This window comes from Callorhinus ursinus, unplaced genomic scaffold, assembly GCF_003265705.2.
Source record: "Callorhinus ursinus isolate GAN/ISIS: 27379988/994484 unplaced genomic scaffold, GSC_fseal_2.0 scaffold110, whole genome shotgun sequence".
In the NCBI taxonomy this organism is placed as follows: domain Eukaryota; kingdom Metazoa; phylum Chordata; class Mammalia; order Carnivora; family Otariidae; genus Callorhinus; species Callorhinus ursinus.
This window is the reverse complement of record NW_027397172.1, coordinates 879,102-905,054: the sequence shown is the minus strand read 5'-3', so window position 1 is coordinate 905,054 and position 25,953 is coordinate 879,102. Positions and strand designations below refer to the sequence as shown.

Here is a 25,953-nt window from a genome sequence, read left to right as displayed (position 1 = left end):
AATGAACGGACTGTGAGCTGGCTTCAGGGAAGGACATTCACGAGACCACAACCAGATGTGCTGGTGAAGTGTTGGAATGTTCCACCCTCTTAAATTCCTAAACAGTAAATATCATCCTGTGACTTCTATTTAAATTATTTAAAATATTTTTTTCCTTAAAGAATGGGAGGTGATGCCAGGATCATAAATGCATTTAACTTAAACTATGTAGTGTTCTCTGGCACAGCACATCTGCTTTAGAAGTGTGGTTTAGTTTTGTTGCCATTTTATATATACATATATATAGTATTTTTGTACCTAATGCTTATTCTTGATGGCATCTGTCAGATATTAGGCAAGATCAGACATGGGAATTTTTCCAAAAGCCCTTTAATTTACCTGAGGACCTCACCAGGTACTTATAAAAAATCCAAGTGGTTTTAATATCTAGAAAACTAATTTAAGTTCCAAAACGACCTACAGCAATGTAAACCCTCCTTTGTGAAAGGCTCTTGGGTGCACCTGCAGCCCAGGGTGGCCTGGCTGTCATGCCTTGGGCCAGGTTGGTGTGGTCGCTGGGCACAGCTGGAAGGACGGACAGATGGACAGCAGCCAGAAGGTTTGCCCCTTGGAGCAGGACTGCCACGCTCACATGCACAAGCCTCCTTCAGCCTCCATGTCCAGCCCTCTGTCCTCTGTGTCTTTGTGAGGTTGAAAAATAAAGCTTCCACTGTCAGATGGTGTCCTTCCCGGTAGCATCTCCTGTCTCGGGCGCTCTGCTCTGATGCTGGGAGCTCTGGGTCTGGGGGGTCTCCGAGATCGTCCTGTGTCCACTCTGGTCCCATGTGGTGACATGAGCCACCGGGCTCCCCACCCGGCAAGTCTGGGAGGAGGGTGGGGGGCTGGTGTACGTAGCCCGAGAAAGCCTCACCTGGGCTCCCCCCGCCCCTAAAGGCTGAGGAGTCCGGGAGCCGTCTGGGACCCTCCCTCTCCAGGGCCTCCACCCCCACCCGCACCCTGAGCCACTGGCAGCTGTGCATTTACACGGCTGTCCCTGCACGCAGCCCTCTCCTGGGTGCACAGGCTCTTGGAGGCATCCTGGGCACAAACACTGGAGTGTAAGCCTCTCAGCAGCTAACTGATGTTGCGGTGTAGCCGGGAGGGGTCGTGGTGAGGAGGTCGTGAGGGAGGACGACGAGGGCCTGGCCCCGGGCAGAGGGGTGAGCGGGCGCTCTCTAAAGCCCTGGCCCCTGGCTGCAGCCACAGGCAGAGGACTACGGAGGGACAGGGTGCGTGGGGAGCACAGCCCTTGTTCTCCATACACAGGACAGCCCGTGACTGGTGTGAAGCAAGAGGACAGCGGGCGGACGAGCTCTGGGAAGGGGGCCCAGATGGCACCTGCGTGGACGTGCACAAGGGGCTTGCACGGAGGCAGCGAGAGACCAGGCTTGGGTCTGGGGTTCGGCATCAGAGGTGGAAAAGGGGGAGCCCAGGTATGTTCTGGAGCTGCTGTGGACACTTGCCGATGGATTTGAGGTTTGGGTGAAGGAAAGAAGAACCAAGGACCAAGCCTGAAGTTTGCAGTGTGACCAGCTGGTTGGGGGGAGGGGGGGTCATGGCCCGTGCCAACCCGAGGACAACAGGCCTCGGAGTGCATGTGAGGGGTGGGCAGCTGTCGCCACGCTTCTGCAGAGGTGCTCTGGGAAAGCCGAGGTAGTGGCATCAAGGTCAGGAGCAGGGAAGCCACGCTGGCACGACTACAGAATGAACAGAAAACAAAGGGCGGGCCTGCAAATGTTAAGGTTTTTTTTTTTTTTTTTTTACATTTATAGAAAAATAAAATCAAGGGAAGGGATTCTTTAAGTCCGGAAACGCTGGTGAGGCCGGTCTGGAAGCCCTAGTGCCGGGGTGAGGGGTCGAGTGTTTGAGCACAAAGTCAGGCCCCGGGGGGCGGGGGGGTGGGCAGCAGCTCCCACGTGCGCTCTGCTTACCATCCTGAGGCAGAGGGGCAGGGGGTCCTGGGCGCAGCCCCCACCTGGACCGGCTCTGGTCAGGGTCCTCAAGCCACAGGCGGCAGGAGCTCCCCAGCGTGTGGCAGCACATAGGTGCAGCGCCCACCCCGCGGCCCCAGAGGAGGAGGTCCGGGCTCTGCGAGCCTGTGTTTCTAACCAGGTCCCAGGTGCCCCACTGAGTAAACAGTCCCCGAGGGGACGCAGATGGGGTGCGGGAGGGTAGGAGAGCCAGAGGCAGGAGACTCTGCCTTCCTCCCCAGCCCACGCTGCAGGCGGGCCTAAGGGCCACAGCCCATGCCTGGCAGTCCGAGACGTGGGCTCGGGCTCGGCCCGGGGCCACCGTACCGAGTGAAGGCTGGGAAGGCCCGTGGACTCCGAGGGCCAGGAAAGGGGACTCCGGCAACAAGCAAGAGCTTTAGTAAGCTGTAGTCGGAAGGGCAGAGAACTCCGTGGTGTGGACACAGGCCCCCAGCCCTGAGTCCCTCCGGGGCTCCAGAGGGGCAGACCTGCTGCTACCATGAGCTGAAGTCCCCAAAGCCTCGGCTGGGCTTTTTCTTGGCCACAGGGACAGCTGTGCTGGTGGAAGGCTCTTCCTCTGCTGCCCGTTTCCTGGAAAGCAGAGACTCGCTCTAGCTGCTGGGCGCGGACCAGTCCCCTGCGCTGGGAACCCACGCCCTCCCGCAGCACCTGCTCGGTGTGAGGTCACAGTCACATACCCCCGGGGTCCTCGTGCACAGTGTCTCTGCCCCCCCCTCCCGGCACCTGCTCACCCCCCATGCCCGGTGCTCACTCGCCACGGGCGGCATCTGACCCGTGGGCACTGGGAGAGCAGCACGCAGACAGGACGCGCACCCTCACTGCACTCACGTGGCCGCTGGGTTGATGTACTTGCCCACCCCCTGGCGGTACGTCTGGGGGCCCTGGCTCCCCGGCTTGGGCTGGTGGGTTTTTCCCGTGCTTTCTGGGGCTGCCTCCTCGAGCTGTGTCGTCTTGCGCTGCTCAGCAATCTGTGACGGAGCACGGCGACAGCTGGCCCGGAGCCCCGCAGGCTGGGCAGGGTCCCCGCAGCCGCTGCCCGCCTCACGGCCCCCTCACCTGAGCATCGGCCTCCTCGTAGGGGTCCACAAACACCGTGGTGGAGTCGATGCGGATCTCCTCCTAGCAGCAGAGGGGAGCAAGTGAGGGACGGCAGGAGGGAGCAGGCCCCTCCAAACCTGCCTGCCCGGTGCCCAGCCTGGGCAGCGGTCCCCCATTCTCCCTTGGCACATACCTTAGGGCGGTCGGTTTTGGGGTCACTCTCCACGTTCTCCATGGCTGTCAGTGTGTCAAAGCCCCCAACAACCCTGCGGCCGAGGGACAGGGGTACCTCTGAGTGTGCCCCAGGGCAGGGCACCCCCAAAAGCCAAGTCCCTGTGGCATGGCAGGAAGGGGGGTAGGGGATGGGCCTGAGAAGGTGCCACAGGGATGAGGGGCCTGGCCTGGGGCAGAGGTGGGGGGGGGGAGGTCAGAGCAGGGCCAGCGGGCCACAGGTCCTCACACTGCTTCCGTGCACCCTAGCGCCTTTTGTGTGACAGGCTGCCGAGCTAAGGGGTGTGACACGCCATGAGGCCACAAGCTGGAAATACCATCTGGGCCTTCACAGGACGAGAGGACGTGGCCCAGACTTGCAAATTGGAACCAGCCAGAGGGGAGCCGAGGGGGGCGAGTTTGGACATGGCAGCTGGCCAGAGGGGACTAGAGCGGCCCGCCCCTCGGCTGGCCAGCAGAAAGGCCCAAGTCCCCACTTCTGTGTGGCCGTGACCGCAGCAGTGATGGTTGTGGGGGCAAGCAGGCACTGAGCCAGGTGTGGGGGCAAGGCAGTGAGGGGGTCCCACCCGCACCAGCACCCCAGACCTCTTACCGCCCGAAAATGGTGTGCTTCTTGTCGAGGTACGCGCAGGAGCGAAAGGTGATAAAGCTGGGCGAGGGGGAGAAGGGGAATCAGGAAGAGCCTGCAAGCTCCCCACACCCCCCCACCGCAGCCTGCTTGGCCCTCAAGACTTCTGGGCACACACCAGGCATCCCCTTCCCCCCAGAGCAGCTCTGGGAAGCTGGAGCTCCTTGTGTGCGTGGCCCCCACACCCTGCCTGGTCAGGGCAGGCCGTCAGCCAAGGCCGCCCAGGGGACCGGGCCCCCAGCTCTGCCTCCAGCCCCGGCTGCTGCCAGCTTCTGGCGGACAGACACCGTCAGAGCCCGCAGGCGGGGGGGGGGACTGGACACCAGAGCCCGTCCCATCGTGACAGCAGCTGGAGCAGGGACTCTGAACTGAAAGAAAGGAGACGGGCAGGGAAAGGGAGCAAAGACGCCGAGGAACGTGGGTAAACACCCCTAAATGCTGACCTAGTAAATTTTGACATCGAATTTGGTGCAGAAATAAGTAAAATTTAAATGTCCAACTATGTGAACATGGGAGCTGGCTGGGCTGGGGGGGCGGCGTGGGCAGGGTCTGTCTGTGAGGGAGGGAGAGAGAGATTAACTGGTAACTGCAGACTTTAAATCTACTTAAAGCCAGAAGTGACACTTAACTTCCAAAGCAGGAGAAAGAGAAAAGAAGAAAGGAAATATTTAAAAAAAAAAGGGGGGGGACACCAGGAAGTACAAATTAGGATAACAGAAAATATGGATACTGACTGGAAAGTTAAGTATGACCCTGAGACCGTCAGTTTGAATTAAAATAACCCCAAATCTAAGTGTGTGTCATTAAAAAGCCCTAAAACATCGAGAATCTGGAAAGCTCCAAGTAAAAAGAACGGAAAGAGAGGTCTAACAAGGGACGGAGAGAAGCAGTGTGGGCCAGGCTGCCCTCCCAGGACACCGAACGATACCGCCCACGTCCCGACGGCCCACGGCACACCCGGTCGGCAAGGGACAGAGGCTGAAACCCATTCCACCGGGGACAGCACCACTTCGGAGCCCACCAGGCCTGACCACACACGGCCAGCGGGCAAGTCTCCACAGACGCCAGGCGCCTGGGTGGCTCAGTTGGTTAAGCGACTGCCTTCGGCTCAGGTCATGGTCCTGGAGTCCCAGGATCGAGCCCCGCGTCGGGCTCCCTGCTCGGCGGGGAGTCTGCTTCTCCCTCTGACCCTCTCCCCTCTCGTGCTCGCTATCTCTCATTCTCTCTCTCAAATAAATAAAATCTTTAAAAAAAAAAAAAGTCTCCACAGACGCCAACACCCACAAGTATGCAGACCTGAACTCTGGCCACCAAGTGGGTCTCTCTGCCATGCGTTTCTAACACAGGTCAGGAAGCTCAAAAGGGAACGAAATAGTCCTGAAGAGAAGGAAAGACAAGCAGTAACAGGGCAAACAAAGATGTACCAGAAAGGAAGTAAAGTCTATGATTGGTTCTTTGACCTAAGAAAACAGTGAAGAGGAAGCGCGTGCCGACAGCACGTGCAGATTCGGATGTTTGCGGAGGTGGAGCCTGAGAAAGGAGAGAAACCGGAGGAAGCCAGTGAAGACAGAAACAGAAGGAAATTACATAAAATAAAACCAGAAAAGCCCTCTGTAAACCATTAAGGAGAGCAGGAATGCAGACACCACGGAAGTTTAGAAATCTAGAGATGGACCAGTTACATTCTGGCAAAACAGAAGCTACCCAGATGGCGCACAAAGTGGAACCTGACCAATGAATTAGCGTGAAGAATCCGCAAAAGCTGTCCTTGGCAAGCTACCTTACCAAGCAGACCCTAATGTAAGCTAACCCTCCCCAGGCACGCTGGGCCTCAGGCCCAACCAGCCAGCCCCGGCTCTGGGGTGAGGACTGCGGCACGCGGCCTAAAGCAGTGGCCGGCGGACCACCCGGTGCAGCGAGGACCAGCCCAGCTTTACTCCAGGACAAAACAGTGACAGCAAGGCTGGTCAACCCAGAGCTTCTATCCACAAATTCCAGAAGGAAGAGAAAACGGTCTGACCAGAGTAACAGATGCTAAGAGAAAAGCATCTGGAAACACAGCCTCTCCCCAAAAAAGTAGGCCCAGCAACAAATTTGATCAGATGGCAAAACAGCATGTAACCTGGCCAGCAGGATGCCCACGTCCTGTCTTTACAGGCCTGACCGTGAGGGGACTGGTGTTCACGCTGGAAGAGCGGACCACCTTGTGCTGATAAACGTGAGTATCTAGGAAACCCAAGCCACTCTTAATAAAAACTATTCGAATTATAAGAGAATTTAATAAAGTAGTCAGATCTAAAATCGACTTTTTAAAAAAAGATTCTTTCAGAGAGAGAGAGAGAGAGCGAGAGCGAGCATGCACACAAGCAGGAGGAGGGGCAGAGGGAGAAGCGGACTCCCCGCTGAGTAAGGAGCCCGATGTGGGACTCGATCCCAGGACCCTGGATCATGACCTGAGCTGAAGGCAGATGCTTAACTGAGCCATCCAGGCGCCCCCAAAAATAGACTTTCTCTATATGAACAACGGAAATGTAAAAGAATTTTGATTTTAAAATATCAAATTAGGGGCACCTCGGTGGCTCAAAATATATACTGGAATATATTTTAAAATACTATGGGCAATTTTTCCAACTGGAAATAACTGGAAAAAAATATCTGGAATACAGATGCCTAATCTAAAAAGCTCTGAAGAAAAATACAAACCTCCTCATAAAAAACGAACAAAGAGGAAAAAGTCGACAAAGAACAAGCAGAAACAAAGAATTTTTAAAAATCAGAAATAACGAAACTCAGGTGAACTCCTACAGCTCCCAGAGAGGGAAGGACAGACAGGTCAAGAGAAACTCTGGCTGGATGGGCACCCCCACTCCACCCAACCGGACGGTTCTGCAGGGGAATCCCATCAAATGTGCAGGAAAGCCATCACTCCCAATGCCACCATTACCGGCCACCACGCTGCACAGAAGGATCTCCCCTGTCCTGCCCACCCCACGGCGTGAGGCTCCTCCAGAAAACTGTCTTGCCACTACCCCGAAGATGCCCCTCCACCCCTGCCCTGCCAGGCTGGGTCTGGCCGCTCCCCTCCCCACACTCACTCCCGTTGGGCCCTCACCCCCTGCCTTTCCATCAGAACACGGGGCCACCCAGGCCCGTACTTCCAGCCCATTCTCACCCCCTCGGCTGACCTGCTAGGACCAGCCTGGGTGTCGCACGTATCAGACATTATCACCGCTGCAAGCACAATTCTCACACCCTCCCCAAGTCTCCCCATTTCTATAAATGCAGTGCACATCCTAGGCCACCCCCTGCCCCCCACCCCACCCCTGCCTGGGGCCAGCATCTGCCACCTCCTGCGGCCTCCCTGGGTCTCTGAGCAACCACCCACGCTCCTTCATGGGCACGTGCCACAAGGCACACACATGGGAGTGGGGGGGGGGAAGGGGGTGCTAGGAGTCTCCTCCAGGGCGCTGCCCGCTTTCTGGGAGGGATTCAGGTTGAGCACACCCTTTAGGATAAAGCTGAGAGGGAGGACCCACCCACAGGCCCCCTCTGACTCACAACTGAGACTTGTTGGCGTTGGGCCCCGAGTTGGCCATGCTGAGGATGCCCCGGCCCGTGTGCGAGAGGTTGGGCCGGAACTCGTCTTTGAAGGGCTTTCCCCAGTATGACTCCCCGCCTGCAAGAGGAAGCAGCATGGCTGGCAGCACCGACGCTGGATCCTGGCCCAGCGCCGCCAGTGGGACACAGCCCAGCTCCAGAAATGTGTGCTGAGTTCCGGGGGGCACCACCAAGTACTTCAGAAGGCAGCCCTGGCCCCGAGGGACCCTCATCACCATCTCCCCATGGATCCCTCCCCAGCCCCCCAGAACCCTGCGTGCGGCTGGACCCCTAGTACAAGGAGTAAAGGGTGGAAGCTGCAGGTCATGACTGCTCACACCACACTGGGTGAGGGAGCGGCCTGGGCCCTCGGAGCCCACAGGCCCAGAGGGGTCTCTAGAGCGGCCAGAGGGCATCGTGTTGCCTCTCCCCAACCATCTAGACCTTGCAACCCTCTTAAAGTGAGAACACTGAGGAATGTGCCTGAGGTCACACAGCAGGTTTGTGGCTGGCCTATCAGATCCCACATCTGGAACTCTCAGCACGGCACCCCGCCCCCCAACTGCCCCCCCATGGCCTACAGAGAAGCCAAAGCTGCCAGGGAAGCCCTCGGCCTACCTGTGCCTGTGCCGGTGGGGTCACCCCCCTGGATCTGTGAGAGGAATCAAAGCCAGTCAGCAAACTGAGCCCCATGAGCCCGAGGCCCGGCCCGTGCCTGCGGCCATTGCCCACCGCCACCTGAATAAACTCCCCACCTGTTTCTGGTGAGAGAGCCCTCCCGGGCCACCTCTCTCAGGAGCCCAGCGCGGGGGGGTCAGCCCGCACACTCCCCGCCCCTGAGGAGGAGGGGCTCACGGGTACGACTCACAGGAGTCACCTGCAGCCCTCGCCCTGGCCAGGAGTCCCACGGCCTCCACAGACGCGCAGGTCTGCAGCCAGTGCAGACTCTCGTTGTCACTCACCACAAAGTTCCTGATGGATCTGTGGAAGATGGTGCCGTCGTAATACTGCTTCTTGCAGAGCTTGATGAAGTTTTCACAGGTCTTTGGCGTCTACAAAACAGCCCAGATACTTCTGTGAGGTGAGGAGCAGCCGATGGGAGGATGGCAAGCACCACCCGGCGCCCTTATGAGGCAGGGGTGCTGGTCAGCTGCACGGCCCGGATGTGGTAAAGCAGGACCCGTGAGGCTGAACGGCGGACACCTGCATCTGCGGTGACCCTGAGCGAGGGCCGCCGAGAGACACTCGAGCAAGTGGGGGGCAGGGGTGTGTGTGTGTGTGTGTGACCCTGAGCGAGGGCCGCCGAGACACTCGAGCAAGTGGGGGGCAGGGATGTGGGGAGGGGCAGGTGTGTGTGTGTGTGTGTGTGTGGCCTGACCCCTTTCGTGTGATGGGTGCACACACCGCTGCCCAGAACACGGGCCTAGGAAACAGTGCGCGGCTAACGGGGTCCCTTCCGGGGAGGGAACTGCAGGCATCAGACCTTCTAGGGACCAAGTGGAACGTTCGTTCTACCACAAACGCATACCAAGGGCAGCTATGGATTTAAGACCCCGGAAGGGAGCGCGGACTCGGGGCGGGGACGGCGGCCACACGCACCATGTCGCAGTGCAGCTCCAGGTTGAGGTCGCCCTTGGTGGTGTGCAGCCGCACGTAGCCCTTCTTCTTCACAAACTGGTAGCGCAGCACGTCCTCATCAATGGCAGCTGCAAACCAAGGCCCGAACTCTGTGCTGCCCTCTGGCTGAGGCAACACCCCTCCACCCCACACACCAGGCTCTGGGGAGAGCCCAAGGGTCGCCCCCAGCCAAGCCCGGGCTCACAGGACCCTGGCCGCAGGACAGGGTGGGTCTAGGGGTAGAGGGACGGGGTGGGGCTTGGCAACTGGGGGGGCGCGTACTAGAAAAGCTGGGGGGTCGGTGGGGAGGAAGGGGACCTGTTAGGCCAAAAAAACGAGAGGAAGGGGTGCAGGGCCGGTGCTGAGGTGGGACGTGGACTGGAGCCCAGGGTGGTACAGCCCCGATGGGTAGAGGGAGGACCTCCTGCCCCTGGCCCAGCCCCTGCTGCAGCCTCTGCCCGCCCCCCAGACACACACACACTTTCTGAAAGGGCCTGTCGCTGCCTGACCACGTGGGAGCTGCCTAAGCCCCCGTGAGGGCCAGGCACGATGGAGTGACGCTTGGGGGGGATGGGGGGGGCAGGATGCCTGCCCTCGGCCGCTGTGAGGCAGCACTGTTGCGATGGAGGTGCACGGGCAGCTACCTGCTTCGTGCGTGGTCTCTGGAACCATGGCGGTGGAGGTGAAGGAGGCGCTGACCTTCCCAGTGGAATAGTGCGCCTGTAGAGGAAACCAGGGGGCCGATGAGCAACAGCCCGGGAGGCCGGCACCCCACTGCTCGGGGCCGTTTGGTGCCCTTCCTCCAAAAAGCTGTCCCTGGCTGCCACCCACAGAGCCCAACAGGGACTTCCGGGGCGCCTGGCCCTCTCCCTAAAGGCTCAGGGAGTGAGGGGACCGAGCGGGGGCACGTGCGACAGAGGGCCTGGACCAGGCAGGAGGCTAAGGCCCAAGTGGCCAAGGCTCTCGTGGCAACTGAGACCCTGGACTGAACTAGTAGGAACTGGTCACTGCTGGGGTTCACAGTATGAGGGACTCTAATTCCTTTTCAAAGATTTCTATCTTCTACAGTAAACACATTGCTTTTTTAATCAGCAAAAAATAAACCCCAATATGCTGTATTTTTATCCAAAACAGAGAAGGAGAAAAAACGGGGGATTTCTCCCCATTAGAAACAAATGCACCAAAATGCTAAGTGCTATTGTTTTAAAGGGGTGGAACTGTGAACAAACTTTCTTTCCTCTTGGAAGTTTTCCTGGATAGTTCTCTGGGAGCCACGGAGCCCCCTGGAGCCCCCTCTATCCCCCATAGCCCTGCCTGAACAGGGGGAGGAACAGCTTTTGGGCCAAACAGGCCGGGGCACAAATCCTGGCACCATCACTGCCAACTGGGGGCCTCAGGACCAACCGGTGGGTGTTGTGAGAAGCAAACGTGACACCCAGGCAGTGGGCACCAGCTGTGCCCTCCCCTCAGCACCACGGCACCCTCAAACACCCCTGCAGTCTCTCCCTGGGTTTCCTCTGGCCACCATGTGACCAGCTCTGTCCCTTCCCCATTGTCCCAAGGCTGCAGTGTCCCATGGTAACCAGGCAGAGGTCCACCCAGCTTACCCACTCCAGGCTGCTGAGCTTAGGCCAGGGTGAGATACAGACCCCGTGTGGCCCCCAGCACATGTACCTGCCACCCCCAGCCTCAGGGCAGGCCACCTCTGGGCCCCCGAGGGGCAGCTGGGCTCTGAGAGGTCCCGGCTACCTCCCTTCAAATGTACCCCAGGGCCCCCACAAGCCCCTTCCCCCAGGGTCCCCTTCCCCCAGGACCCCTCTGAGGGGCTGGGATGGGCAGGCTGGCTATGCCAGCAGCTGTGTGGCCCTCTGCCTACTCACAGCATTCAGCTTGTCCACTTTCTTCTTCTCGGGGACCTTCATGGTGGCCGCCAGGACCTCGTCCCCTTTGAACTCCTTGTAGAGCTCCTGCAGCGTCTCGCGGGTCTCGGCGTTTGTATTTTTCAAATAATAAGATGGGTCCTGTTTGGCCTTTTCTTCATCTACAAAACAGCACAGTGGCCCTGCTCAGCCGATCCCCCAGCAATGTCCCCAGACAGGCGTGACGGGGACAGGAGGCCAAAGCCAGCTGCAACAAAAGCCCGGAACAGGACGCAGGCCACATAATCCGAGCCTCCACACGGTGACACTTTCCTGGTGGCCACGATGCAGGGGAGGGGGTGCGGGGAAGAGCTTGAGGCAACAGCCTGCAAGGATGGCAAGTCAGCCCACCCCCAGTTTCGACTGTGGTCAGCTCTGGACTCTGTCCCCAGCTGCGCCCTGGCCCCAGTCACACCCCCCCTCCCAGGACCTGTTGTCCACGCCAGAGGGACCCAGCAGCCCACACTCTTCACCCATCCCCGCAGGTGGGAACAGAGACAATTTCTAAGGAGCGAGGGGAGGACCTGGGAGAGGATGTGGCCTCAAGGGACCCTGGGGTGGAGGCAGGAGCCAGGCTTCCACTATATGTGGCTGTGGGCACCAAGCATATGGGCCCCAGCTGGGACTCCCTGTTGGGCGGGTGTGGGCGAGTGCGGTCCTGCCAACCTTGGCACAGAAGCAAAGCATCAGCCGGTCTGGGATTGAGCAAGGTTCCTGGATGCTCCCGCCCCCAGCAAGGTGAGGGCTTTACCCAGAAAGCACTGACCTGTTTCACCCAAACCCCTGGCACCCAGGCCAGCTGTGGTTATACCTACCAGGATCTGTTATTTTTATGTTATTCTTCACATGAAAGAAATTGGAGACGTTGAATTTGTCCAAATTGGTGGGGTCCTGCAGCAAAACGAACACGCACAGCAGAGTGAGCCGGGCAGCAAAGGATGGGCAGGTGGCCGGAGGGTCCTAGGCCCGGAAGGAGAGAGGCCGGGGGCAGCACAGAGATCTGGGGTATTGAGCAGGAAATGGAGGGCACCAGGCGTCAGGAGCGGGCTCTGCCCAGGCAGGGCCACGAGCAGGAGCGGGGACAGTGGCACACTGTGTCCCCTTCTCCCCGGCACACGGCTGATGAGCACGAACGGGCAGGCATCCAACTAGGGGATGTGGGCAGACATGGGGCAGCCACCTTAGGCCTCCCACACCCCCCCGACGCTCCCTTCAGCCCGGCTGCCACGAAGCCCGCAGTGCCTCGGGCCCTGGTGACGGCGAGCCCACCCCATGGGAGGGAGCACACACGGACCGCTGATGAGGATGGGACACACCAAGGACAGGAACGGCCCACGAAGGCCACCTCCAGAGTTTCTAAGTCCAGGTCTTTCCGGAACCCACTCAGGGCTGACACCTAGAGGCACGTCCTACGCTCAACGCTGGGGCAGGGCACACAGCATCCTGTCCTCTCCCACTTGGGTACGGAGATGGCTTTGGGGGCAGAGATGAGCAGCCCTGACACAGCAAGGACGGGCATCGGAAGGAGAGACGTGACAGCCAGACGGAAGCGGCAGTGTGAAGACCCGGGCTGAGAGAGAGCAGGGGCGCTGCGGCTGGGGGCGCTGCCAGGAGCTGGGGGCAGCTGGGAAACCGCAACCAGGCAGGCCCCAGAGCCTGGGCGGGGAGGTGGGGCTGGCAGAGGGCACCCACCTGGAGGGTGATGATGTCCTGCCGAGAGAAGGGCTCGTCCGTCAGCAGGTCTCGGAAGTTCTTGGCCTTGATATTTAGCTGCTCCACTGCCTGCAGCCAGGAAGGAGCCCACTGTTACAGTGGCTGCCCCAACCCTGGCCCTGGGTGGGTGCCAGCGCCATTCCAGGGCTGAGGAAAAAGAGGGCCCGACCGCGTGCCCACTGCCAAGAGCCCCATCACGGAGGGCGGAGCCTGCTGAGCCCCAGAGACTCGAATCAGCCATCTCAGCAAGGCTCACCTAAGGACACTCCCATGACACACATGCGACATCAGCAAACGGGCTCAACAAGGCTGGCCATGCAGCTCTACCAAACCCCTCGCACCAAATCTGTGCACTCTTTGGGCAAAAGTGACCCCGGAGCCCCTAGGGCAGCACTGACCACCCAGACCCTGCCAACGGCCAGGGACAGGTGGGAAAACAGCTCAGAGGGGGCTTCCCTGCCGCACGGCGCCAACACGGCTGCTGCTGTGCCCTCTGCCGGCCCACCCGGAGCAGCAGGCTGAGGGTGGGGAGCGGGGCCTGCCTACCAGCCTGCATCTGCCCCGCTGGGAGACGCCAGCGGGGCAGGGGGGTGCTGGCTCGGCACTCCCCTCAGGCCTGGGCCTGCCCTCAGAGCACAGGTTCCCTCCCAGGGCCTGATCAACGAAGACAAAGACTGTGGGGCGGACCCCTGGGGTACAAAACCACGCCCCAGGTTTCCGGTCTGGAGGCCACAGGAAAGGCACATCTCTTCTTGACTGCACTGGTAACTCTCAGAACGCAGGCTCCAAGGGGCCAGGCTGTCCCCACAGTGCCTGGTGCATACTCAGCGTCAGCCCAGAGTTGCCCTGAGCCACACACCTGAAAAGCCTACATGTGACACAGTTCCTGAGAACCCACCTCATAGGTGTAGACGTTGCCAGTGGTCCTGACAGCTACGATGTGGGTGTTGTTGGTGAACACGGTGAACAGCACTGGGCAGTGGTACTTTCCTAGAAAGGAGGCCCATGCAAAACCAGAGAAAGGGCCAAGGTCAGAGCAAGGGAGGAGGCAGAACCCTGTCTCAGCAGGCCCAAAACGGAGACCCAGAGGGACAGTCAGCCGCTCAAGCCCCCTGCTCCAATCCCGGTGGGAAACTCCTAGTCATCCTGCAAAACCCAAGCCCTGCACCCCCTTCCCTGGAGGAGTCTGCACCATCAGCCCCCAGCCCACTGCTAGCAGCCACCACCCTGGACTCTTCCTCCTCCCTCTCAGACCTTGCCACATTCCCTAACCTCCTACACCCTCGCCTGCATTACTGCAACAAACTCCCACTGCCCTCCCTGCCCCTGCCCCGCCGACTCCACACCACGCAGCCAGGAAGCCCGTTCAAGTAAGTCCCAACGAATACACTGTGGGAACAAAGGGGGGGGGGATATTTACAGATTACAGATTTAGGAGATAGCAACCACACGGATTTTGTGCGGACTTTTAAAAAATCTTCATTTCAGGGGCGACTGGGTGGCTCAGTCACTAAGTGTCTGCCTTCAGCTCAGGTCACGATCCCAGAGTCCTGGGATCGAGCCCCACATCGGGCTCCCTGCTCAGCGGGGAGCCTGCTTCTCCCTCTCCCACTCCCCCTGCTTGTGTTCCCTCTCTCGCTGTCTCTCTGTCAAATAAATAATCTTAATTTGAAAACTATAAAAAAATGATTATGAAAGCATTCCAGAATTTTGACTACAGGTTGGATATCTGATGATACTAAGGAATTCCTGTTAAATTTTTAGGTGTGATGATAGTACTGATTAATTTTTAAGTCCTTATCATTTACAGATAAACACTGAAGTACTTAGGCATGAAATGACATGGCATCTGATACGTGCTTGAAAATTACCGAAGCCAGGTACCACAGGGGAGCAGATAAAATCACACAGCCCTGAGGGGACAGGAACTGAAGCTGGGTCATGGCTACGGGGCAGGGGATCACCGTACTAATTCTCTCTACTTTCATGTGTCTGCAGTTTTCAATTAAAAACAAAGCCAAAGGGGCACCTGGGTGGCTCAGTTGGTTAAGCATTCGACTCTTGACTTCGACTCAGGTCACGGTCTCAGGGTCCTAGAATTGAGCCCCATGGCAGGCTCCGTGCTCAGTGTGGAATCTGCTTGAGGATTCTCTCTCCTCCTCTCCCTCGGGCCCTCCCTCTCCTCACACACATGCCCATGCTCTTGTTCACTCTCAAATAAATACATCTTTTATTATTTTTTTTTCTTAAGATTTTTTATTTATTTTTTGACAGAGAAAGAGATAGCGAGAGAGGGAACACAAGCAGGGGGAGTGGCAGAGGGAGAAGCAGGCTTCTTGCCGAGCAGGGAGCCCGATGTGGGGCTCGATCCCAGGACCCTGGGATCATGACCTGAGCCGAAGGCAGATGCTTAACGACTGAGCCACCCAGGCGCCCCAAATAAATACATCTTTTAAAACAACAACAAAGCAAAAGGGGCGCCTGGGTGGCTCAGTTGGTTAAGCATCCCACTCTTTTTTTTTAAGATTTTATTTATTTATTTGACAGAGAGAGGGAGTACAAGGAAGGGGGAGCGGCAGGTAGAGGGAGAGGGAGAGGGAGAAGCAGGCTCCCCGCAGAGCAGGGAGTCTGACTCGGAGCTTGATCCCAGGACCCTGGGATCATGACCTGAGCCGAAGGCAGACACTTTACCTACAGAGCCCCCCGGGTGCCCCAAGCATCCAACTCTTGATCTCAGCTCAGGTCTTGATCTCAGGGCTGTGAGTTCCAGCCCTGCACTGAGCTCCATGCTGGGTGTGGAGTGTACTTAAAAAAAAAAAAAAAAAAAAGTGCTTCCTGGTAAAAAATGTTAAAAAAAAACCCCAGGTGAATGGTCAGATCTCGTCTCTCCTCTCTGGCTGGTAGCTGAGAGTCCTGTGGTTGCCCATGCCCTGCATGACTGCTCTGCTCGCCCCAACCCCGACCCCTCTGACCGTAGCCCCCTGCTTCCACCCCTCACACTGTTCCAGCAATACAGGCCTCCTCAGGGCCTTTGCACTGGCTGTGCCCTCTGCCCGGAATGCTCTCCCCCACATCCCCTCATGCCTCCTCTCTCATCGGATTCCCACGCAAACCCCGTCAGCGTGTCCTGCTATGACTCTCTCCTCCCCGCTCCTTATCTTCGGTTGCTGGAAGCAGCAGCATCTGACACACTATGGGGAACTGTTTTCCAGTCTCCTCCCTCACCATAACGTACGCTCCTTTTATTGCAGGAGGGATGTGGCCTGTTTTGTCTCTGCACATGGCAGGCACTCAGTAAATACGTGCTAAATGAGAGACACACTGTGGGCCTCTGAGTCAGCCAATCTCAGAGCAGGGGGTCTACAGTGCTTGGCTACCAGCGTGGAGCTCCCTGACCTCCAAGACCATCCATAAACCACTGTGCTTCTGTTTTGTCAAGGCCACTCCCTCATTTACGGTGAGCCGGCACTGGCTCTGGGGCGACACAGGCGTGTCAGGGCCCAGCATCAGGTGCCTCAGCATCTTGCCAGGAGCGCAGACAACCTCAACCGTGGCATCTGCATGGGCTAAGAGAACTGTGCCAGACCCACAAAGAACCAAGAGCAAGGTCGGTGCCTGCGAGGGTCACCTCAGCTCTGGTATCTGACAAGAACAGTGGAGGGTGTGGAGGACTACAAAGCAAGATCCCTGGGCTGGGGTGGGGCTTCACAAGCAGTGGTGAGGAGAAGCCCAGCCGAAAAACTGCCCAGCAAATCCATCACACCCCCACACCTACCCGCCCTGGGCCTCTGAGCAGCTCCTGCCCCCAGCAATGAGCAGACCAGGGTCGCAGCTAGACAGGGTCCATGCCCACAGGGCCCAACTGAATGCACAAAGGCCGTCGGCAACCCTCACGGCCCCACTGCCCTTGTGGGAAGAAGTGCCCAAAACTCAACATTTCATCCCCCACCCCATCCCCAGCTTTAAACTACCTGGACCTTTAAGGAAAAATTATGTTACACCGTTTTTTTTTTAATTGGGGTAAAGTACACATAACCTTTGCCACTTTAACCACTTTATTATTTTAAGTAATCTTTACTGCCAATGTGGGGCTTGAACTCACATCACCAAGATCAAGAGTTGCGGGTTCCACTGACTCAGTCAGCCCAAGGCGCCCCTACATATTTGAAAAATTAAGTGTCCGGCTTGATCAGAAAGGAACGATGGATTCTGCAGAGAATTTGGTGAGAGGCAGGGCCATTGGGGTCTGTGGCACAGTCTTCGAATTGGCTGTAAAAGGGATCACTCACCTTCCTTGTTCTTTGCAAAGTTCAGCTTGATCAGGGACCTCCCGTCCAATTTCTGGAAGAAGAAGAATCAGTAATTAGTAATAACAAGTTAGTGGCTGATATGAAGAAACACAGAGCCTATGAGGCTGGGTGAAGCAGAGAGATGGGCAAAGTCTCTGACCATGCAAGCCTTCACAGCTGCAGGCAAGAGGTAAAGCCGCAGGGGCCGCCCCATGGAACCCCCAGCCTCTGAGCGGCACACTGACCCGCTCACAGGGGTGACCCCCACCTAGGGGCCAAGGGTAGAGGGGTGTTTTATACTTCTCAAACGTTAACACATTTTTATTGTGAGCCCTGACACACTGACTACTTCTGAAGTTAAAAATGAATGTATTTCTTCATCTGGCTGAGGGGTACACAGGCGTGCCCCTACTGTTCTGCTGTAGGACTATTTAAGAAAGAACATTAAAAAGTGGGTGGGGGAAGAAATCAACACCCCTACATGCTGAGTGACTGTGATGGGTCTTCTATTTTTCACAGTTCCTGCGCTGTCTGCGGTTTACCTCTTCTTTGGCAAACCTTACAATAAAACAAAGTCCAGGCAGCCAGAGGAAAAAAGCTGCCGTGGAGTCGGGGGCCTGGGTTGGAGCAAGTGAAGGTGGCCGTGGAGAGACCCCAGAAGGGGGAGGCAAGGCTGCATGCCCGGGAGCGCCTGACTGAGGGCCCACATCCCGGCGGCCCCTGGCCACTCTGGTGCGGGCCCGGCCCTGCCTACCCGAGGCACAGAAGAAAACGCTGGTGGGCATCCTGGGGCCGGGCCCCTGTGTCCTCGCGCGCCTCCCCCCCACCTCCGCCCAGTGCAGGTGAGCATTCAACTCCAGGGCAGACAACAGGGTCCTCGCTCCGAGGCTGCTCCCATCAGATAGCCCTCTTCCTTCAGGCCCAAGCAGCCGGGGTGCATGACCCTGCACATAACATGCTCCTCCTGGGTCCCCGAGAAGTGACATGGGCCACTCGGTGAATTGCCCTTGGTTAGCTGCCATATTGGGCCTGGCCAGAGGCCGAGGTTTTGGGGCCCTGGAGAGCACCTGTGAAGCAAAATGCCCAAAGCAACAAAAAGCGCCCCAGAGGCACCCGAATGACAATATCCACGGGGAAGGAGACCGAGGCCGTGAGGACAAGCATGGACAAGAAGATATGAGGGAGACCAGGGGCACAGTGGGGCCTGAAAGCCACCCCTGGGAGCGCAGAATGCAGACCCTCAGCCTGACCCCGGCTGTTCCACTGAGGAAGGCGTGGCATTCACATCAGGGAAGGCAACGAACCCCGAACACAAGCCAATCACGGGGCACAGGCAGGCAGCACGGACCCCACAGGAAGCCCCCGGAAGCCCACAGTGGCTCCCAGTAGAAGGCCTCACAGGAAAACACTGCCAGTCACACTTTCAAATGACCAAAACTGAGAAGGACAAAGCAGACACCCGAAGGACAACGCTCTCCTTAGAGAGGCCAGGCTGCAAGCACCACCTTAACCGTCTGAGAAAAAAGCCCACAGGCTTTCTCTGGTGGCCGGGCCCAGAACATGCACCCCCAGTCTAGCCCCCTTTCTTCCAAGGGCAGGGAAGGACCACTGGTGAGCCACCCACCTGACCCGAGGGGCCCCCAGCACCCTACACTCTGTCACAGAGGCCAGAGGAGCCTAGACAGCACAGAAGGGCCTCCAGGACTCAGGTAACAAGACCTCCGCTAAGTAAAGAACCAATGACATTTCCCCTGTCCTACCTACGCTGGCAACCAGGACATGGTTCACACGGCTTGGCCCTCACTGCCTCCCCGTCAAGGCTCACAGAGCCCAGGTCCTCCTGGGCCTCCCTGATGGGGGCCTCCACCCTGCATGGCCTCCAGGGTCTCCGTCATAGAACTGACCTGGCCTCACGCAGCCTGCTGTCTTCCCCGTCAGGACAGGGCGTTATCCTAGCAGACAGGGCTCCAACGCCCTGCTCCGGCCAGCTCTCAGGTCCACGGCGCCAGAACCGGCTGCCTCCGTATTTCATCAGGTTAAGCTCTCAGCCTCACACATCTCCCCAGGCACCCTGGAGGCAACTGTCCTCCAAGGTCCCACAGAAGTCCCCACCCTCCCTGCTGGCCCTCCTCATCCCACCTCCACCCCAACTGCCTGCCCCTACTCGTGCACCCAAATCCCTCCTGCCACTCGGGGCTCTGCTTCTGAGGGGTCTGCTTTCCTGCTGAAGCCCCACTGGCCTGGAATGCCAAGCTCAGGTTACATCACCTGGTTCCACCCGTCCGTCCCTGGCATCCCTGGCATCGGACATGCTAACTGATCCAGTCCTCCCGAGATGGGCCTGCACTAAAAGGCCCCTACTGGGCTCCCCCCAGCCCCAGGGAAGCACAGACCCTGATGTGACGGCCCTGCAAGGCCCACAGGTCCATTTGTAGCAGCAATGGTGGGTCCAGCCTCGCTGTGCCACCTCCTCAGCCTTCTTCCTGGTCCAAGTTTGCACAGCACCTCTCGTGCAGACAAGTGCGCAGCCCCCTGGCTGCTCTCCCACCTTCCACCCTTGCCTCCCTATAGTCCCGTTTCCCACACTGCAGCCAAGGCGAGCCTTTAAAACAGTCCCGATCGTGACACGCTTCTGCCCAAAACCCTGCCTGACTTCCAGCACCCCCAGAACCTTCAAGGCCCGTGATGTGGCCTCTATCTACCACCATCTCCCCCCCATCCCTGGTCTCAGCTTTGACGGCGCTGCTCCATCCCCAAGAACCCCTCCCACCCCCCTCCCACCCCCGCACCCAGCTCCCTGCTGGTGACCGCCTCCCACAGCCGGCTGCCTCCCACAGCCGGCCGAGGCCGACAGCTCACAGGCCCTGCAGGCAGCGCAGGCTCACACCTCGCTGAGTAAGTGGCTGCAACTGAGGAACTGAAGAAATGGGCCTGCAGTGCAAGGGAACGAGAGGGCTCCGAAAAGTAAAGGGACCAGGGGAAGGGGGAAACGTAAACACCCCCACGGTTTGATGATGGAGGCATGCGGGGGGGGGGGGGGAGGAGCCAGAAAAGGTGACTAAGCTGGAATTTGGGTTGGGTGCAGAGATTACTTAAAAAAAAATTAACGCTTTCATGCTGAGGTGAGGCAAGGAAGGTATCTAAAACCTGATGATACTCATTGGGGGAAAGGGAAACAGGCGTTTGCAACTTTCCTGGAGGACAATCTGCCAGTACCTACCAAAACAGAAAATGCACCCACCCTGTGTCCCAGCAGTCCTGGGAGGACACTCATATATGTGTCCAGAGAAACATGCACAAGGGTAGTCCCTGTCTGCTGTAACAGCGGGTGAGTTCAGAAACGCTGCGGCAGCCCCCCAGGAAGACATGTGCAGCTGCCACAGAACATGGCAGGGCTCGACGCACGGATGTTCAGATCTCCAACACTCCAAGGGGTGTGAAAGCAAGGTACAGAGGAGTTCGCGCGTGTGACTGCATCCATGGCCCAAGGAAAGATGTACACCTGTACAAAAGTGTGTACCTGAGGGAACATTTCCAGAAAGGAACAGTGTGGGGAAGAGAGGAGAGGACAGTCCCATTCACAGGGCCCCGTGAACGGTCCTCTACCATGCTCGTGTGTATGCGAAAACCACAGACCCAAAGGACAGACGTGAGGACAGCGTTCACTCGGCATCACTTAAACTCCTGCCCGGCCACCTACCTCTCCGTTGCTGGGGTTGGTCCCATACTTCTTAAGCCAAGGGACGATGTTACTGAAGGGAAGAGAAGAGAGAACGTCGGCCAGGCGGTCAGGTGCAGCCCGGTGACAAGGCCACCACCATCCAGGAGGGCCTCGTCCGGGTGAGAGCTGCGAATGGGCTTCGCTCCGCTTCACTTCTGCTAGCACCTTGCCTTGACCAAGGAAGTGAGGAGTGTTTCTGGATACGTGGGTTTCAATAAAAACACGCCCAGTGTTTTTACTGTGGTTACGGATAAACAACACAAACCAGCGAAAAAAGATACATGTAAATGTTGATACGTCCATACAGTGAGATACTGGGCCAGCATCGAAAGTCAGGCTTCCAGAGAATTCTGAACGACACAACTGAGTGAAAAATGGATTCAGAACTATCTTTGCATGGGGCGCCTGGGTGGTTCAGTCATTAAGCATCTGCCTTCGGCTCAGGTCATGATCCCAGGGTCCTGGGATCGAGCCCCACATCGGGCTCCCTGCTCCGTGGGAAGCCTGCTTCTCCCTCTCCCACTCCCCCTGCTTGCATTCCCTCTCTGTCAAATAAATAAAATCTTAAAAAAAAAGGAACTATCTTTGCAGTATTACCTCAACCATGTACCACAAATAAACTCACAGAAAAAGAGGAATATAAATGTTAACAGTAGTTATCCTGGATAGTGTGATTATGATAAATTTTTCCTTTTATTTTGAAGTATTTTCCACATTCTCTAAAAAGAGACTGAAGCATGAAAAAGTTATAGAAGCTGGTTTATGTTGGAACATAAAACTGAGCATCATGCTTCAAAACACAGCACTGGGAAAGTATGTACCTAAATTATGGCTCTGCTTTCATAAAGCGAAAAGTACTCAAGTTCATTAACATCCAAAACAGGTATAGGTAGGCCAATTAGAACCCTAGGTTCCCCCATGCGCAGGGAGAGGTCAATGCCACCCCAGGCAGGGACAGTAGTGCCTGCCAGCAAGGCTGCCTGCCCGGGGTCACAGCAACACTGCGGCCTCATCCCTGAGGCTCTGGAAGTCTCTCCTGGGTCCCCAAGAGGCCACCCAATGCTCCCGAGGCTGCCAAGATCCCAGCGTGTGGCCTGGCTTGGCACTACCTGAAGCCACAACCCCTCCCGCTGGTCCCATACCGCCCTTCCTGAGTGGGTGTCAACAGTCTCACCCCTTTTGTTAGCTCTAAAGTCAAGGGAAAACTCACAGCAAGTCAAAGACGACGCCTTCAGGGGTGCAGACTGGGTAGACGAAGGGCTGCAGAGAGAGACTGAGAAAGGACAGAGTCACTCCGGGTCATGCGGTGGCTACCGTGACTTCTCCCTCTGTTCCTCCCTGCTTCCCTCCAACAATTCTGGGGCTCCTCTACCCAGTCGGGGCCGGGTGCCAGTACAGAGGCGACCCCCACATCCCCGCCCCTCAGAAGCTCCCTACACACACCAATCAATACAAGCCAAGGGCCCCAGGAGGTGCTGAGGGGGCCTTGGGGCGACAGCAGCCAAGTTCTCCCCACTCTCTCTGCCATGTCACGTGACACGTCATCACGTTCAAGCCCAAAAGACGTTCCTGAGGGTAGTCTTGGGGTGGCAGGACTGGAATTCACTCCCTAAAACCTCACATGGCAGGCATGCCACACTCTTCTACTGAGAGCTGCCCTCTCTCGTCCCAAGAGACTCTGGTGGACTTATCCTGGTCTGGGGGTGCCCTGCTTGCTCCTGCTTAAAGTATGCACACAATTCCCCCATTTCCAAGGAGTAGGCACATGACTCAGGCAAATGCCCTAGGAGCCCTGGGTAAGTTCTGACACATGGATATGGGGGTAGATGGGTCTGTAGAGACCCAGACTGCCACAAGCCATTTACCACCTCGTGGAGGGTCTACTTAGGAAAAGCAGAACACACAGATGAAGGGAAACTGTACATGGTGAACTTGCTTGAGCCAATACCCTTTTTCCTTGCACGGGGTTTCCATCGCTAGCCATCAAGAGCCCTGGCTGACCCGGGTTGTTTGTAAATCGGTCATCTCTAAGTTTGGTCAGCACAGATCAGTCCCCCGGACCTGGACAGCTTGGCAGTGACAGGGTCGCCTCCCCAGATGCTGCTCCAGAAAGCCCTCCCTCTCTGGCCCAACCTACTACTCTAACCCAGTGGTGATCCTGCTGGGGACTGATGAAGACAGGACCCAACACCAAAGCAAATGGCAATACACCGCACATGCAACTTCTGCCAAACGGGCCTTGAAGGGCATATTCTCAAAGCACATTTTTACCCAGAACCCAAGGTAGTTAAAAAGTGGGTGAAACACAGTTTAGAGACTTCTTGGAGGAACTGGGAACCAAGGATGAAAGTATTTCCATAAAATCCATTCATACACACTCTGAATGAGACCAGATTCCCATGAGGCTGATGACAAAACTTGGTGGGGAGAAATCCAGCCAATGATGCCTCGGTCTCACTTGTTGACCCTCCCTGAGCAAGTGCCAGGAGCAGGGAAAGCCCTCACTTCACTGCTCCATGGGAGCCTCCTGGGGCAGACCGAGTGGCTGCAACCCTGGCCCCTACTGCCCTGTGGAGTCTGGCGTAGAGCACTAGGAGCACTCTGTCAGTTTTCAAGGCTCATCGTGACCTACAGAATCAGAAACCAATGGGACACATACACACGATGCATGTGTCCAGAGCAGGGATGATCACAGCTTGAGCTTGGGGAAACTCAGGCTCAAATGGACCATCCCCAAATCCCCAATGTCTTGGGGTTCATTAATGCTAGCCCCACTTCTCCAGCAGACCCACCTTCTGTTCATACACATACCAACCATGGTGGGAAGAAGCCTCTGAGTGTCTCTACAGCTGGGTTTCTCCCCATCCCCACCAGTAACCTGTGTTCCCTGAGGGCGGGGGGGAAGGGGTTCACAGCATCATGACTATTACTGATGCTGTTACTACTTAGACTCTGGACTAAAAGTAAAGCATGAAAGACATGGGCCCGGAGTCAGTCCACCGGGTTCAAGCCTCGATGGCATCACTTTCTAGATGTGACACCGGGGTGAGGGACTTCCCACTTGTAAACACTGATCCTCTCAAGTGTAAAATAGGCTTAACGACAGAGTCTACTTACCTTGAAAGGTAAGAAAGAAGCTAAAAGAAACAACCCATGAACGTACAGACACAGAATAAGCAGAAAGTAAGTATTAGCTCTTATCACTGTTAGGTCACCTTTTCTCAATTCAAGAAAGATCTACGTAGGGGAACACAGACAGAACCCACACCTGCATCTCCAAGGATCAGATTCACTGTCAAATAATGAGTATCAGAAAACAACTAGGAGGAACAGATTAACACTCGAAACTCTTACCTGCAGTGATCAAAAGGCAAACGACGAAAATTTGCTTGTGGAATATCTGTTTAAAATGAAAATAAAAGGGGCGCCTGGGTGGCTCAGTTGGTTAAGCGATGCCTTCGGCTCAGGTCATGATCCCAGAGTCCCAGGATCGAGTCCCGCATCGGGATCCCTGCTCTGCAGGGAGTCGTCTGCTTCTCCCTCTGACCCTCCCCCCTCTCATGTGCTCTCTCTCATTCTCTCTAATAAATAAATAAAATCTTTAAAAAAAAATGAAAATAAAAGAAAGTTTATTCTGTGAATAACCTCACGGATGTGTTCTTACCAATAACTGAATCCCATGTTAAGAAAAAGTTCATGTAAACTACCTAGTGCAACAACTAGTGTGGGTTAAAAAACCTTTCAATAGGTAGAACACATGGAATACATCAAGACCACACTTAGAGGAGGGCGTCTGGGTGGCTCAGTTGGTTAAGCGACTGCCTTCGGCTCAGGTCATGATCCTGGAGTCCCGGGATCGAGTCCCACATCGGGCTCCCTGCTCAGCGGGGAGTCTGCTTCTCCCTCTGACCCTCTTCCCTCTCGTGCTCTCTATCTCTCATTCTCTCTCTCTCAAATAAATAAATAAAAAATCTTAAAAAAAAAAAAAAAAAAAGACCACACTTAGAGGAAAAAGCACATACTTGCTTAAGCCACTGCGGCTGGGTTTCTCCCACAACCCTAACACCTTTGCTGTGGGGCCTGGCTTGGCTTTCCAAGACGGTTGTGCTGGTTTTATCCCCATCAGCAATTAATGAGAACGTGCTCTTTTTACTGCAGCCTTGATAAATTTGGGTATTATCATTCTTTTTATTCTCTATTAACTTGACAGAAAAAAGAATGTTATTTTAACATACGTCAAAAAATATCCCCACCGGGGCGCCTGCATGGCGCCGTCGGTTAAGCTCCTGACTCTTGATTTCGGCTCAGGTCATGGTCTCAGGGTCGTGAGATCGAGCCCCACGTCTGCTCCATGCTCAGTGTGGAGTCTGCTTGAGACACTCTCTCTCTCTCTCTCTCTGCCCCTCCCCCAGCCTGTACTTGCTCTCACACACGCTGTCACACAAAAAAAAGTATCATCACCAAGATTAAACATTTTCTCATGTGTTTAGCGTATTTTCTCTTTTGTGAATTATGTGCTCTCAACCTATCTGTCTGCTACACTGTGTTTTTTTTTTTTTTTTAAAGATTTTATTTATTTATTTGACAGAGAGAGACACAGTGAGAGGGAACACAAGCAGGCGAGTGGGAGAGGGAGAAGCAGGCTTCCAGCGGACCAGGGAGCCTGATGCAGGGCTCGATCCCAGGACCCTGGGATCATGACCTGAGCCAAAGGCAGATGCTTAACGACTGAGCCACCCAGGTGCCCCCTCTGTGTTCTTGTTCATTGTTCATTTTTACAGTCTCCTTGTAGAGTGAAGACATCATTCCTTAATTACACCCCCCGCCACACACACACACATACATCCACACCAAGGGAAATAGAAGGATTTCATGCCTTACCTGGTTTCTTGCCACCATAGAAGTGAGTGTATTCAGCACAGGTAATGTACCTGAAGAAGAGAAAGAGAATCTTACTACCACACCCCTTTATAAAGAGAACAGTCTCGGGAAGTAACTGATGACTGAATCGTTTCACTCATTCAGCAAATGCTTATTAAACACCTACTGTGTGTCAGACACATAATGGTAAATACAACAGAACACAGGGATACACAAATTAATAAGCAAATACAAACAATCCTGCTCTCCTCTGAAGGAAATGTACAAAATTTAACACAAGGCTTGATGA

The 25,953-nt window shown here is 56.2% G+C and overlaps 1 protein-coding gene across 1 annotated transcript in view; it reads right to left on the bottom strand.

The window, feature by feature from the left end:
* Window positions 1-351: 351 nt before the first annotated feature.
* The window catches only part of PPIL2 (peptidylprolyl isomerase like 2), a 27,248-nt gene continuing 1,646 nt past the window's right edge, over window positions 352-25,953 (bottom strand). The window contains exons 2-20 of the mRNA XM_025857248.2: window positions 25,665-25,714; window positions 24,138-24,183; window positions 21,994-22,056; window positions 20,763-20,814; window positions 17,063-17,114; window positions 13,672-13,763; window positions 12,753-12,842; window positions 11,876-11,951; window positions 11,022-11,182; window positions 9,786-9,861; window positions 9,124-9,230; window positions 8,487-8,576; window positions 8,143-8,176; window positions 7,486-7,603; window positions 3,892-3,948; window positions 3,262-3,334; window positions 3,087-3,149; window positions 2,859-2,998; window positions 352-2,600 (exon numbers count right to left, since the gene is read on the bottom strand). Coding sequence (XP_025713033.1) covers window positions 2,504-2,600; window positions 2,859-2,998; window positions 3,087-3,149; window positions 3,262-3,334; window positions 3,892-3,948; window positions 7,486-7,603; window positions 8,143-8,176; window positions 8,487-8,576; window positions 9,124-9,230; window positions 9,786-9,861; window positions 11,022-11,182; window positions 11,876-11,951; window positions 12,753-12,842; window positions 13,672-13,763; window positions 17,063-17,114; window positions 20,763-20,814; window positions 21,994-22,056; window positions 24,138-24,183; window positions 25,665-25,714 — 1,537 coding nt within the window. The 3' untranslated portion in view covers window positions 352-2,503. The remainder of the gene's footprint in view (window positions 2,601-2,858; window positions 2,999-3,086; window positions 3,150-3,261; window positions 3,335-3,891; window positions 3,949-7,485; window positions 7,604-8,142; window positions 8,177-8,486; window positions 8,577-9,123; window positions 9,231-9,785; window positions 9,862-11,021; window positions 11,183-11,875; window positions 11,952-12,752; window positions 12,843-13,671; window positions 13,764-17,062; window positions 17,115-20,762; window positions 20,815-21,993; window positions 22,057-24,137; window positions 24,184-25,664; window positions 25,715-25,953) is intronic.